General features: G+C 45.1%; 1 protein-coding gene across 2 annotated transcripts in view; it reads right to left on the reverse strand.

The window, feature by feature from the left end:
• Nucleotides 1-14,540, reverse strand: part of cdh13 (cadherin 13, H-cadherin (heart)) — a 620,914-nt gene that overhangs the window by 110,513 nt on the left and 495,861 nt on the right. For both annotated transcript variants that reach the window (XM_052465701.1, XM_052465703.1), the window contains exon 9: nucleotides 3,517-3,699. In XM_052465701.1, the coding sequence (XP_052321661.1) occupies nucleotides 3,517-3,699 (183 nt within the window). The remainder of the gene's footprint in view (nucleotides 1-3,516; nucleotides 3,700-14,540) is intronic.

Here is a 14,540-nt window from a genome sequence, read left to right on the forward strand (position 1 = left end):
TTACTTTGTCATTATGGTTACTGTTTGTAGATGGGTGAGAGAAAAATATGTGTGTAATCCATTTTGAATTCAGGCTGCAACACAATAAAATGTGGAATAAGTCAAGGGCTGAATATGAATACTTTCTGAAGGCAACATACATTCAGAGAAAACTAATCATAGCTAACTAGCATATGTTTTCAAAGAGAGCTAGCTAATCAGCTAGCAATCAGCTAGCAATGCAACAATAGTATAATTTTGGGAATCAAAAAAGACTTCAACGGGCTCTGTATTTCAGCTGTCATAGTATTTAGGGTGTTCACTCAATGCTCTAGAATGTAGGGGGGAAATTGGTCAATTTTTGCTAATAAATGAATGTCAAAATGTAGTTTTCTTTGTACTATGCCATTGTAAATCACATACAATTATTCATTAGTTTATTCTCTACAATATTACAACCAATATTATAACTATAATATAATGCTTGTACTTAACAGTGTTGATGAAATAAGAACGCTAGTTTGTTATTGTCACGTTCTGACCTTTATTTCCTGTGTTTTGTATTTAGTTAGTATGGTCAGGGCGTGAGTTGGGTGGGCAGTCTATGTTTGTTTTTCTATGTTTTGGTTATTTCTATGTTTCGGCCTAGTATGGTTCTCAATCAGAGGCAGGTGTCATTAGTTGTCTCTGATTGAGAATCATACTTAGGTGGCCTGGGTTTCACTGTGTGTTTGTGGGTGATTGTTCCTGTCTCTGTGTGTGCACCAGATAGGACTGTTTTTGAGTTTTCACATTTCTTGTTTTTGTTAGTTTGTTCATGTGTACCTTAATGTATTAAAAAGTACCATGGACAATTACCACGCCGCGTATTGGTCCTCTGATCCGTTTCGCCTCTCCTCTTCGGAAGAAGAGGAGGAAATTCATTACAGAATCACCCAACAAAATCGGACCAAGCGGCGTGGTAAAGGACAGCGACGACAGCAGCAGCAGCAGCAACAACAGCGGCCAGCATCAGAGCAGAATCTGGACTACACAACTTGGGAGGAGATAGATAGGTGGGCGGTCGACCCAGGGAGAGTGCCGGAGCCCGCCTGGGATTCGATGGAGCAATGCAAGGAAGGTTACAGGAGAATGAGGTTGGCGAAGCCAGCACGGCAGTGCGACAGGTACGAGAGGCAGCCCCAAAAATTTTTTTTGGGGGGGCACACGAGGTGTGGTACTAAGCCAGGTAGCAGACCTGAGCTCACTCCTCGTGCTTATGATAAGCAGCGCATTACTGGTCAGGCACCGTGTTATGCGGTTGAGCGCACGGTGTCGCCAGTGCGTGTCCATAGCCCGGTGCGCTATAGGGCAGCCCCGAAAGTGCCATGCGAGTGTGGGCATTGAGCCAGGGCGTATGGTGCCTGCTCAGCGGGTCTGGTCGCCGGTACGCAGTCTTGGTCCAGGTTATCCTGCGCCGGCTCTGCGTGCTGTGTCTCCGGGCGCTGGGAGGGTGCAGTGCGTCCTCTGCCTGCGCTCCGCTCATACCGGGCAACTGTGGGAGTGGAGCCTAGGGAGAGGTGCGTGTAGTAAGCACTAGATCTCCCGTGCTTACCCACAGCCCGGTTCAACCTGTGCCTGCACTCTGGAGGGTCCGGGCTCGAGTAGTTGTCCAGCCTGGGGAAGTGGTGCCAAGGTTGCGCACCAGAGCTCCAGTGCTCCCTCACAGCCCGGTCTTTCAGGCTCCTCCTAACACCAAGCCTCCTGAAGGTCTCCCCAGCCTGGTGGTTCCTGTGGCAGCTCCACGCACCAGGCTGTCTCTCTGTCTCCTCCCTGTAGGTGCTCCCGCCTGTCCGGCGCCACTGCCGGAGCCTCCCGCCTGTCCGGCGCCGCTGCTGGAGCCTCCCGCCTGTTCGGCGCCGCTGCCGGAGCCTCCCGCCTGTCCGGCGCCGCTGCCGGAGCCTCCCGCCTGTCCGGCGCCGCTGCCGGAGCCTCCCGCCTGTCCGGCGCCGCTGCCTCCTGTGGCAGCTCCACGCACCAGGCTGTCTCTCTGTCTCCTCCCTGCAGGTGCTCCCGCCTGTCCGGCGCCGCTGCCGGAGCATCCCGCCTGTCCTGCGCCGTTGCCGGAGCCTCCCGCCTGTCCGGCGCCGCTGCCAGAGCCTCCCGCCTGTCCGGCGCCGCTGCCGGAGCGTCCCGCCTGTCCGGCGCCGCTGCCGGAGCGTCCCGCCTGTCCGGCGCCGCTGCCGGAGCCTCCCGCCTGTCCGGCGCCGCTGCCGGAGCCTCCCGCCTGTCCGGGCGCCGCTGCCGGAGCCCCTCAGCCCAGAGGCGCCAGAGCCCCTCAGCCCAGAGGCGCCAGAGCCCCTGCCCTCTGTCCAGAGCTTCTGCCCCTCTGTCCCGAGCTGCCCCTCTGTCCAGTGGGGTCATTGAGAGGGGTTGCCATGGTGAGAAAGCCACGGAGGCGGACAATAAAGCGGACTAAGACAATGGTGAAGTGGGGTCCGCGTCCCGCGCCAGAACCGCCACCCGGACAGACACCACCCAGACCCTCCCCTATAGGTCAAGGTTTTGCGGCCGGAGTCCGCACCTTTGGGGGTACTGTCACGTTCTGACCTTTATTTCCTGTGTTTTGTATTTAGTTAGTATGGTCAGGGCGTGAGTTGGGTGGGCAGTCTGTTTGTTTTTCTATGTTTTGGTTATTTCTATGCAAAGGCCTAGTATGGTTCTCAATCAGAGGCAGGTGTCATTAGTTGTCTCTGATTGAGAATCATACTTAGGTGGCCTGGGTTTCACTGTGTGTTTGTGGGTGATTGTTCCTGTCTCTGTGTGTGCACCAGATAGGACTGTTTTTGAGTTTTCACATTTCTTGTTTTTGTTAGTTTGTTCATGTGTACCTTAATGTATTAAAAAGTACCATGGACAATTACCACGCCGCGTATTGGTCCTCTGATCCGTTTCGCCTCTCCTCTTCGGAAGAAGAGGAGGAAATTCATTACAGTTATGACCATTGCTAGTTTAGACTGCGCCGCTCTTGGTTGTAGCTTTCCCATTTTCGGCATTGGGAGATGGCAACATTTGGAGGTGTTTCTGCACTTTGGACCAATAAAAATCAACATGATACACTAATCATTTTCATTTTCATCTCCAGATCCTTGGCTTTCATTGGCTATATTGGTGATCAATCTAAGTTGAGAGGGGCAATGGGAAAGACTCAGAAATACACCATGAAAACTGGAACAGATTGCTTTCATGAATGGTAGATATTGAAATTCAGTCTGCTAGCTTAGTAGATTACTTTAGGGGTAAACATCCTACATAGTTGTGAGTGCCCCTATTTCACTGTGCAATTATTTAGCCATTTAAATCATGTCTTTTTTTAATGAAAACTCTCAGTTTTTCCATTTCCCTCATCGGATCCATGGGTTTTAAACATAAGCTTATCTGAGGTGTTGGACTCGACGACAGTTGCTATCCACAGGAGCTCTAGAATTGGTTGCCCAAAATTCTGGGGCAGGGCTTAGCAAAGGGTCAATTGAGAGAACTTTAGAGCCCTGTGGTTACCTTGACAACAGAGAGCATGCCCTCGTTGTTGTCGGGGTTGGTTTGGATTTCGAAGTTCTGAGTGGGGTCACCGTTGATGATGGAGTAAATGGCTCGCCACGCCCCTGTCGCCGGGTCATCTCTGTCATCCACCGTCAGGTTGACCGCCACACCTGTGGAGCCCTCGTCCACATTGGCCTGGAACTGGAGGGACAGACAGAGGGATGAGACTGGTCAACACTTGTGTCATTATAGAGGTATTGACCTGGACACATTGAGACATTACTGGTTATCACACATTTATTATAAACACGTGGTTTCTATTCAATTGCCTGGAACAAGACACACAGACATTACTGGCCAACACACATACAGATAGCAGACGTACGTTCAACAAGGGAAATAGTTTGCAAAAGTAAGCTAAAGTTAACTAAGACATTCCATTTATTTTGTGTTAGCTGCTTGTGGGTTCACCGTAACATTTTGGAATGTTCATTCAAATCGTTCAACAAATTGTTTCTTACTGTAGTAACATGTTCACACTTTCAGTTGGACAGTGGTTTAACCTTGATTTTAGTTTTTAAAAAATAAGGGATTTTATCATTAACATCATCACCTCAGTGGACTTGGGACTGACAAGTGAGGAATACAGTATGGTGTTTCTCAAGATAGGTTGCCCAGTCTAAATCCTGCTCGCCTCGAATGTGACTCACATCTAGAGGCTATTAAAAGCATAACGTTTTATCTCACTGACATCATTTACATCTCTCAAGTGCTATTGAGTTGAATCCAGTGTCAAACTCCTCTCCCTCCTCTCTCTGGTTCAAGAGCTTCAAGTGTCCACATCACGAAGGCTCTATCATGGTCCACACACACCAACACAGTCGTGAAGAGGGCAAGACAATGCCTCTTCACCCTCAGGACGCTGAAAAGACTTGGCATGGGCCCTCAGATTCTCAAAAAGTTATACAGCTGCACCATTGAGAGCATCTTGACTGGCTGCATCACTGCTTGGTATGGCAACTGCTTGGCATCCGACCGCAAGGCATTACAGAGGGTAGTGCGTACAGCCCAGTACATCATGGGGCCGAGCTCCATGCTATCTAGGACCTCTACACCAGACCTCTGTCAGAGGAAGGCCCTAAGAATGGTCAAATACTCCAGCCACCCAAGTCATAGACTGTTCTCTCTGCTACCGCACAGCAAGCTGTACCGTTGTACCAAATCTGGAACCAACAGGACCCTGAACAGCTTCTACCCACAAGCCATATGACTGCTAAATAGTTTGTTAAATCGTTAACCAAATAGCTAGCTGGGGTATCTGCATTGACCTTTTTTGCATTCACTTTTTTGACTCAGAGTATATGTGGTCAGGGGGCACTGACACTGTGTCCCAAATTAAAATTAGAACTGACCAGGTGACTGACCAGGTGAAAGCTACAGTATGATCCCTTATTGATGTCACTTGTTAAATCCACTTCAATCATGTAGAAGAAGGCAGGTGAAATAACATGTTTTAAGCCTTCAGACAATTGAGACATGGATTGTGTATGTGTGCCTTTCAGAGGGTGAATGGGCAAGACAAACATATTTAAGTGCCTTTGAATGGGGAACTGCAATGCTGGTATTTCACGCTCAACAGTTTCCCATGTGTATCAAGAATAGTCCACCACCCAAAGGACATCCAACCAACTTGACACAACTGTGGAAAGCATTGTAGTCAACATGGGCCAGCATCCCTGTGGAATGCTTTTAACACCTTTAACAACTAAATATTAGGAAGGTGTTCTTAATGTTTTGTACACTCAGTGTATGTTGTGACATTGGTGTAAAACCATAATCATCATCAAGTCATCCCCACCCTATTGCCTTTATAGTGCACTACTTTGACCAGGGTACAAAAGGTGCCATTTGGGATGCAGACTATGTGTCTGTGAATGCCAGGTTAAGCAGTCTGAGGGCTGTACTGAGACTATCCGGGTGAAGCAGCACTGAGACTGTCCGAGTGAAGCAGCACTGAGACTGTCCGGGGTGAAGCAGCACTGAGACTGTCCGGGGTGAAGCAGCACTGAGACTGTCCGGGGTGAAGCAGCACTGAGGCTATCTGGAGTGAAGCAGCACTGAGGCTATCTGGAGTGAAGCAGCACTGAGGCTATCTGGAGTGAACAAGCACTGAGGCTATCTGGAGTGAAGAAGCACTGAGTCTATCTGGAGTGAAGCAGCACTGAGGCTATCTGGAGTGAAGCAGCACTGAGGCTATCTGGAGTGAAGCAGCACTGAGGCTATCTGGAGTGAAGCAGCACTGAGGCTATCTGGAGTGAAGCAGCACTGAGGCTATCTAGAGTGAAGCAGCACTGAGGCTATCTGGAGTGAAGCAGCACTGAGGCTATCTGGAGTGAAGAAGCACTGAGGCTATCTGGAGTGAAGCAGCACTGAGGCTATCTGGAGTGAAGCAGCACTGAGGCTATCTGGAGTGAAGAAGCACTGAGGCTATCTGGAGTGAAGCAGCACTGAGGCTATCTGGAGTGAAGCAGCACTGAGGCTATCTGGAGTGAAGAAGCACTGAGGCTATCTGGAGTGAAGCAGCACTGAGGCTATCTGGAGTGAAGCAGCACTGAGGCTATCTGGAGTGAAGAAGCACTGAGGCTATCTGGAGTGAAGCAGCACTGAGGCTATCTGGAGTGAAGAAGCACTGAGGCTATCTGGAGTGAAGCAGCACTGAGGCTATCTGGAGTGAAGCAGCAGCAGCAATCCATTTTTTATATGTAAGTCAGCAGGACTCAACCAACAAAAACTAGTTTGTGTGGAAAGAAAGAAATACAGACGTGCATGCATGCAAGTGAGCTCTATCCTATGCCCTTCCCACAGAATCTCCATTTGTTTCTCATTGTCACTCCTACCCTATTGTTGTAGAGAACCCTTAATCTGATTCATATCAGGAATGTATTCTGCTTGGCAGCCACTTTGTTGTAGTGTGAATTGTGAAGCAGAGGAATACTCTAGGAGCCTTAATGCATCTCGCCAAAAGCAATTCCCTCTCTCTCTGTCAGGACCATTATTGTATCACAGTTTACAGAGTAATCTATCAGGCACACAACGCCCTGTTTAAGGACAGTGCTGTGTTCCAGATGATGGTGTTTTCTGTCAGGATGGTATTTTGGGTCACAGATTACCGCTCGCTCTTCCCAACACCATGCATTGGTTGTTGGAATAGAGCCCTTTCAAAAACAAACTTTACACAACTCAGTCATTTAGGCTACAGAGGACAGCAGCAAAATGTTCTTCTAAAGGAGAGAAAGGAAGAAAAATTAACAGAGAAAAAGAGCGAAAGAAAAATATACCTGGGGTAACACAGCTAGTTTACAAACCTAACCCTATTCTAATGTTAAGCCTCAAACGGCATCCTCAATGGGAGGGAACATGGCCTGTTGCTAAGCACCATGACATCCTGTTCTATGGCTGCTTTCCCCCTGTGATTACAACAGTTACACACTACTTACACGCTGATTAGCAGGATAGCAGGCTGCTGTAGCTGCAGACCAGACCTCAGCCTCCCTCCCTCCCCAAGAACCCCTGTGGATCGTAGCGCTGCGGCTGTGCGGTGCACTGCGGAGAGGGAACATTCCCATTCCACAGGCATAAGACAACCCACAAAAGCCATTACCACAGACAGAGCACGGAATCAGGGATGTCCCACTGATCAGGGATCCCTGAAGAATTCTAATAATGAGCTGCCTTGAATATTCTTCTGCTTAAATAGTGTGGTGATTTTTGCTGCAAGAGTAAATGGATAGCCACACTCCTCCAGTGATACTTTGAAACGGCCTCTACGAATAGTAAACAGGTTTTTGGGATCCTTCTTCAAGGTGCATTGAAAGATTTGAGGAGGACAAATTGTTAAAAGCACACACACACACACACACACACACACACACACACACACACACACACACACACACACACACACACACACACACACACACACACACACACACACACACACACACACACACACACACACACACACACACACACACACACACACACACACACACACACACACACACACACACACACACACACACACACAGAGAGAAAGATCACTGGCCATTCGGGTTTCATTTAATCATCTCAAGCAGCCATGCGGTCAGAAGGATGTATTCAATCTCTGTCGCCCGTTACCACTGAGCCCCTGCCCTGCTACTGATAAGACCCCAATACCTCTGAGGACACAAAGTAACCAGCGGTGTGCGAGGATGAGGGAAATAACCACTAACTCAGACTGGCCCTGGTGTGTCATACACACACAGACAGGGTGTGTGTGTGCACGCGCGTGTGCGTGACCCTGGGTTCTTGTTTTGTGTTATTGTGGTGTGTGTGTGTTCTTGTGTATATCGGAGAGAAAGACAAACAGACCCAGAGCCAGCCCCAGAACCAATTATAGAGCAAAGGAGCTCTGTTAACACACAGTGAAGGGATGACCAGGTCAGTAGAGGCCAAACCAGGGCAGTTCAATGCAGGCCAGAGGAGAAACACATACACCCTCTGATTTAACTTAGCTGCCGGCTAGGGATTAGAGCCATACATTCACCAGCTGTCATATTGGGACTCATATCAGCTGACTGGATGATCCCATTGAGTTGACCTGCTGATAACAGTTTGACAGCTCTTTAATGTGGTGAACACTAGCACTACTCATTTCATATGATATGGGCCCATCACAATAACAATGTCCCCCCGCCTGTAACCTGACACAACTGTAGATCAACAGACCATCAACAGGTGAAGGAGGGAGGAAGCAGCCACTCTGAAATCCACCCACTGAGCAAAAACCGGCTGACTCAACGTTGTTTCCACGTCATCGCAACAAAGAAAATCAACGTGATGACGTTGAATCAATGTGGAAAACTGATTGAATTTGAAAAAAGGAATCAACGTAAAGGAATTTTGTATTTCTTACACCCAAATTTTAACCTCAATTTTTTTTCAAAAACTAAAAGTTAAACTGATGTCTGTGTCCAGTTGTCTTTAGGGCCATCATACAATGCATACTTCTTGTTTACTATGAAAATGGCCTGGCATATCTCTCTGTGCATTTCCCACTTGTTACTGACAATGCATATTGATCTAATATGGGGATATAATGGGAGCAGGGGGTCAATATCAAACCTCATTAACACCACTTTGGAAATGACTTCCTATTTCTTTTCAACTTTTCCAATCATTCTACGCCAGCTGGCACTATGAGCCTGTTGGAAGCCAACGACCCTGAATGTATTGCCTTTGTTGAGATATCCACTCTATGTGCTGTCAATGACCACTGCCTGTCTGTCTGTCCCTGGCCTTCCTCTCCACATGTGACTAGGATATGGCGATTGGCTGCTCATCCTGCATTAACGTTAATAAGTGGAGTGAAGAGGAGAAAGAAAATCTCTCTCTCTCTCTCCCACTCTCTGCTCACAGTGATAAAAAACTGTACCGTCACACACTCATCATACTCATCTTTTTACACCTCCACCACCCCTCCTACTCGGCAGCCCACCCTCCCCCCATCATCTGACAGACCACAGAAAAGAGAGATAAACTTACAGTGGTCCCGGACAGTCAGACAGAATGGCTTATGAATTTAAATGTGGTTTGATTTGGTTGGTCTGACAGAGAGACAGCCATGCAGGGAGAGAGTACAGCAGAGCAGCTGTTCATTTGTCCTAATGGAAAGTGCTTTGTGACATCTCTGTGGCATCATAGATTGAGCTGACAGCAAACACACAGTGCCATGTCACTTTAGTCCCTGAAGAGACAACACTATTCCCCTAAGGAGCTCTGACATCACAGCAGAGGTGTAGACTCTTAAAGGGACAGTACGTCTTTCTACAGACAGTGTTGTTCTTTCTCTTTCTGCTGGCTGGCATCATTTGACCGGTTCCCCTCTTTCCACTGAGATTCTCTGCCTCTAACCCTATTACAGGGGCTGAGTCACTGGCATACTGGGGCTCTTTCATACCGTCCCTGGGAGGGGTGCGTCACCTGAGTGGGTTGAGTCACTGATGTGATCTTCCTGTCTGGGTTGCTGTCCCCAGTCCACCTGGCCGTGCTGCTGCTCCAGTTTCAACTGCTCTGCCTTATTATTATTCGACCATGCTGGTCATTTATGAACATCTGAACATCTTGGCCATGTTCTGTTATAATCTCAACCCGGCACAGCCAGAAGAGGACTGGTCACCCCACATAGCCTGGTTCCTCTCTAGGTTTCTTCCTATGTTTTGGCCTTTCTAGGGAGTTTTTCCTAGCCACCGTGCTTCTACACCTGCATTGCTTGCTGTTTGGGGTTTTAGGCTGGGTTTCTGTACATCACTTTAAGATATCAGCTGATGTACGAAGGGCTATATAAATACATTTTATTTGATTTGATTTCACAAAAACAATTGAAAAGCTCCCAAAGAAAGATCCTATGCTTGAATTTGTACCGTTATTACTCTAGTTTGATACACTACTACTACTTTGATAGGATGATTCATTTGAACAGTGCATGCTTCTTATTCACATCTGGGTAGCTAGCAGTATGTTGAGAGAAAATATTCTCCTACATGCTAAAATATCATTAGTCCCAGGCGCAAAATAAAAATCTTATTAATCTTTCAGCAGTTCTCTCTCTTGCCCAGTTAGCTTGCTTATGAAAGCTGCTTATCTCATCTGATTGATGTGCATCCTTCAGACAGAATGAACACCTAAAATAGTTTGTGCGCAGACTCACTCACATGTGCACACACACACACGCATACACAGACACACACACCCAATCTCTCTCCTACATACATGGGCCAAGGAAGTTAATGAGCATACCTGCACTATTATTACATTTGAAGAGCTCCAGCTCAAGCTGTTCCCATAGATACACTTCAGCTGAACATATGGTACATAAAACTGCCATTGCCTTTCAAATGTGATTAAGTTAACACAGTTAAATTGGCTTTAGCCATTGCATTTATCTAGAGAGTGAAATGACATCTATTCTCAACGACACTGCATCATATACTGTAGCCAAACATCAAACATTTACAAGCTGTACTTCATACTCTGAACAATATACCTGCTTTAGAAGTACTGCTCAATAATAACCTATCCTCACTCTTAACACCACTGACTCCCAACCACCCCTACAGCACGTCCACAAACACACCGCACACATACAGTACCAGCCAAAAGTTTGGACACACCTACTCATTCAAGGGTTTCTCTTTATTTTTTACTATTTTCAACATTTTAGAATAATAGTGAAGACATCAAAACTATGAAATAACACATATGGAATCATGTAGTAACCCAAAAAGTTTTAAACAAATCAAAATACATTTTAGATTTGAGATTCTTCAATGTAGCCACCCTTTGCCTTGATGACAGCTTTGCAAACTCTTGGCATTCTCTCAACCAGCTTCATGAGGTAGTCACCTGGAATGCATTTCAATTAACAGGTGTGCCTTATTGAAAGTTCATTTGTGGACTTTCTTTCCTTCTTAATGCATTTGAGCCAATCCGTTGTGTTGTGACAAGGTAGGAGTGGTATACAGAAGATAGCCCTATTTGAGAAAATGATGTACAAACTACTGCCAACTCTTTCCTTAACCTCATAGAATAGACAGGCACACAAAGAAGAAGTTCTACATCACACAACTTGGGTTGCAAAGCTACCGCTAATTTACCAAGGTTACCTGATGTCACACCCTGATCTGTTTCACCTGTCCTTGTGCTTGTCTCCACCTCCTCCAGGTGTCACCCATCTTCCCCATTATCCCCTGGGTATTTAAACCTGTGTTTTCTGTCTGTGCCAGATTGTCTTGTATGTTCCAAGTCAACCAGCGTGGTTTTTGCCGTTCCTATTCTATTTCGCTAGTCCTCTCGGTTTTGACCCTTGCCTGTTTTCTGGACCATTCTGCCTGCCCTGACCTCGAGCCTGCTTGCCACACTGTACCTCCTGGACTCTGAACAGGTTTTGACCTTTTGCCTGTTCACGACCATTCTCTTGCCTACCCCTTTTGGATTATTAATAAATATCAAAGACTCAAACCATCTGCCTCCTGTGTCTGCATCTGGGTCTCGCCTTGTGCCCTCATACCGGAATCTTTGGTCATTTTGGTAATTAACAGGTAATATATGGCAATTTATGGTAACTTTGGTTATTCATACTTGAATAACTTAAAAAATGTATTCCTTTTTTAGTCTGTGTTCATGAGTTTCTAGTGGATAGACCATATTGTTCAAGAGAAAATAGCCAAATTAATGAAAAAAGCATCTAACCAACAATGAACTCTGTACCTCTTCCAACTATTGACTTATTTTCTCAAGTGCTGTCTGGCAGCAAAACATTTACAACAAATATATATTGACATAGTAAAATAAACAAGTGTGTAAAAACAATAGGATATTTCATGCTGAAACCCTAAAAATAAACACTTGGTACTCACTGAGTTGATGGTACATACAGTTGAAGTCTGACTTACACCTTAGCCAAATACATTTAAACTCCGTTTTTCACAATTCCTGACATTTAATCCTAGTAAAAAATTCAGTTTCTTAGGTCAGTTAGGATCACCACTTATTTTAAGAATGAAATGTCAGAATAATAGAGAATTATTTATTTCAGCTTTTATTTCTTTCATCACATTCCCAGTGGGTCAGAAGTTTACATACACTCAATTAGTATTTGGTGGCATTGTCTTTAAATTGTTTAACATGGGTCAAACATTTTGGGTAGCCTTCCACAAGCTTCCCACAATAAGTTGGGTGAATTGAGTCAGGTGTGTCGGCCTCCTTGCTCGCACACGCTTTTTTCAGTTCTGCCCACACATTTTCTATAGGATTGAGGTCAGGGCTTTGTGATGGCCACTCCAATACCTTGACTTTGTCCTTAAGCCATTTTTTTCACAACTTTGGAAGTATGCTTGGGGTCATTGTCCATTTGGAAGACCCATTTGCGACCAAGCTTTAACTTCCTGAATGTTGTCTTGAGAAGTTGCTGATTACATCAGTTTTGAAGTGCACCAGTCCCTCCTGCAGAAAAGCACCCCCGCAACATAATGCTGCCACCCCCGTGCTTCATGGTTTGGATGGTGTTCTTCGGCTTGCAGCATCCACCTTTTTCCTCCAAACATAACGATAGTCATTATGGCCAAACGGTTCTCTTTTCTTCATCAGACCAGAGGACATTTCTCCAAAAAGTACGATCTTTGTCCCCATGTGCAGTTGCAAACCATAGTCTGGCTTTTTTATGCCGGTTTTGGAGCTGTGGCTTCTTCCTTGCTGAGTGGCCTTTCAGGTTATGTCGATATAGGACTTGTTTTACTGTGGATATAGATACTTTTGTACCTGTTTCCTCCAGGATCTTCAAGGTCCTTTGCTTTTGTTCTGGGATTGATTTGCACTTTTCGCACTTAAGTACGTTCATTTCTAGGAGACAGAACCCTTCTCCTTCCTGAGCAGTATGACGGCTGCGTGGTCCCATGGTGTTTATACTTGCGTACTACTGTTTGTACAGATGAATGTGGTACCTTCAGACATTTGGAAATTGATCCGAAGGATGAACCAGCCTTGTGGAGGTCTACAACTTTTTTCTGCGGTCTTGGCTGATTTCTTTTGATTTTCCCATGATGTCAAGTAAAGAGGCACTGCGTTTGAAGGTAGGCCTTGAAATACATCCACAGGTACACCTCCAATTGACTCAAATGCAGTCAATTAGCCTATCAGAAGCTTCGAAAGCCATGACATCATATTCTGGAACTTTCAAAGCTGTTTAAAGGCACATTCAATTTAGTGTATGTAAACATCTGACCCACTGGATTTGTGATACAGTGAAATAATCTGTCTGTAAACAATTGTTGGAAAAATTACTTGTGTCATGCACAAAGTAGATGTCCTAACCGCCTTGCCAAAACTATAGTTTGTTAACAAGAAATTTGTGGAGTGGTTGAAAAACAAGTTTTAATGACTCCAACCTAATTGTTTTACAGCTTTGTCATTCAATCTTTTATTTTAAAATCATCTTATTTTATTTTATTTGACATGTGATATGGTCACACAGAGGGCCAGAGATAATAAGGCCATCTGACAAATTCCAAAGATACTTAAAAGTTACCAAAATTCTGGTCGTTTAGAAAGTTTCCAGTAATATACTTTCCCTACTCAAAACCTTCTAAAGGCAGTGGTGGAAAAAGTACCCAATTGTCATACTTGAGTAAAAGTAAAGATACCTTAATAGAAAATGACTTAAGTAAAAGTGAAAGTCACCCAGTAAAATACTAGTTCAGTGAAAGTCTAAAAGTATTTGGTTTAAAATATACTTAATTTATAATTGGAATACTTATTTTTATTTCAAATTCCTTATATTAAGCAAACCAGTTGGCACAATTGTTAGTGTTTTTTAAATTTACGGCTAGCCAGGGACACACACCAACATTCAGAAACAAAGCATTTGTGTTTAGTGAGTCACCAGATCAGAGGCAGTAGGGGTGACCAGGGATGTTCTCTTGATAAGCGTATGAATTGGACCATTTCTGTCCTGCTAAGCATTCAAAATGTAACAAGTACTTTTGGGTGTCGAGGAAAATGTGTGGAGTAAAAACAACAATATTTTCTTAAGGAATGTAGTGAATTAAAAGTAGTCAAAAATATAAATAGTAAAGTACAGGTACCAAAAAAAATGACTTAAGTAGTACTTTAAAGTACTTTTACTAAAGTACTTTACACCACTGCTAGAAAGTCACGTCTAGTGAAAGAGTGTGTCAAACGTTCCTAGGGACTGGGGCTAAAATGCAGCCTTTCTACTCTCACTTCACTTCAAATCAAATCCATTTTATTTGTCACGTGCGACAAATACAACAGGTGTGGACTTTACAGTGAAATGCCTAGTTACAAGCCCTTTCCCAACAATGCAGAGTTAAAAAGTAAGAAAATTAGCAAAGGAAAATGTAAAATAGTAATACATTAACTATATTGTATAAAAGGAGTTGTTGTGCAGAGCCAATGTGCAGGGGTACAAGGTAGTTGAGGTA

Source organism: Oncorhynchus keta, chromosome 17 (assembly GCF_023373465.1).
Source record: "Oncorhynchus keta strain PuntledgeMale-10-30-2019 chromosome 17, Oket_V2, whole genome shotgun sequence".
NCBI classification, from domain to species: Eukaryota; Metazoa; Chordata; class Actinopteri; order Salmoniformes; family Salmonidae; genus Oncorhynchus; species Oncorhynchus keta.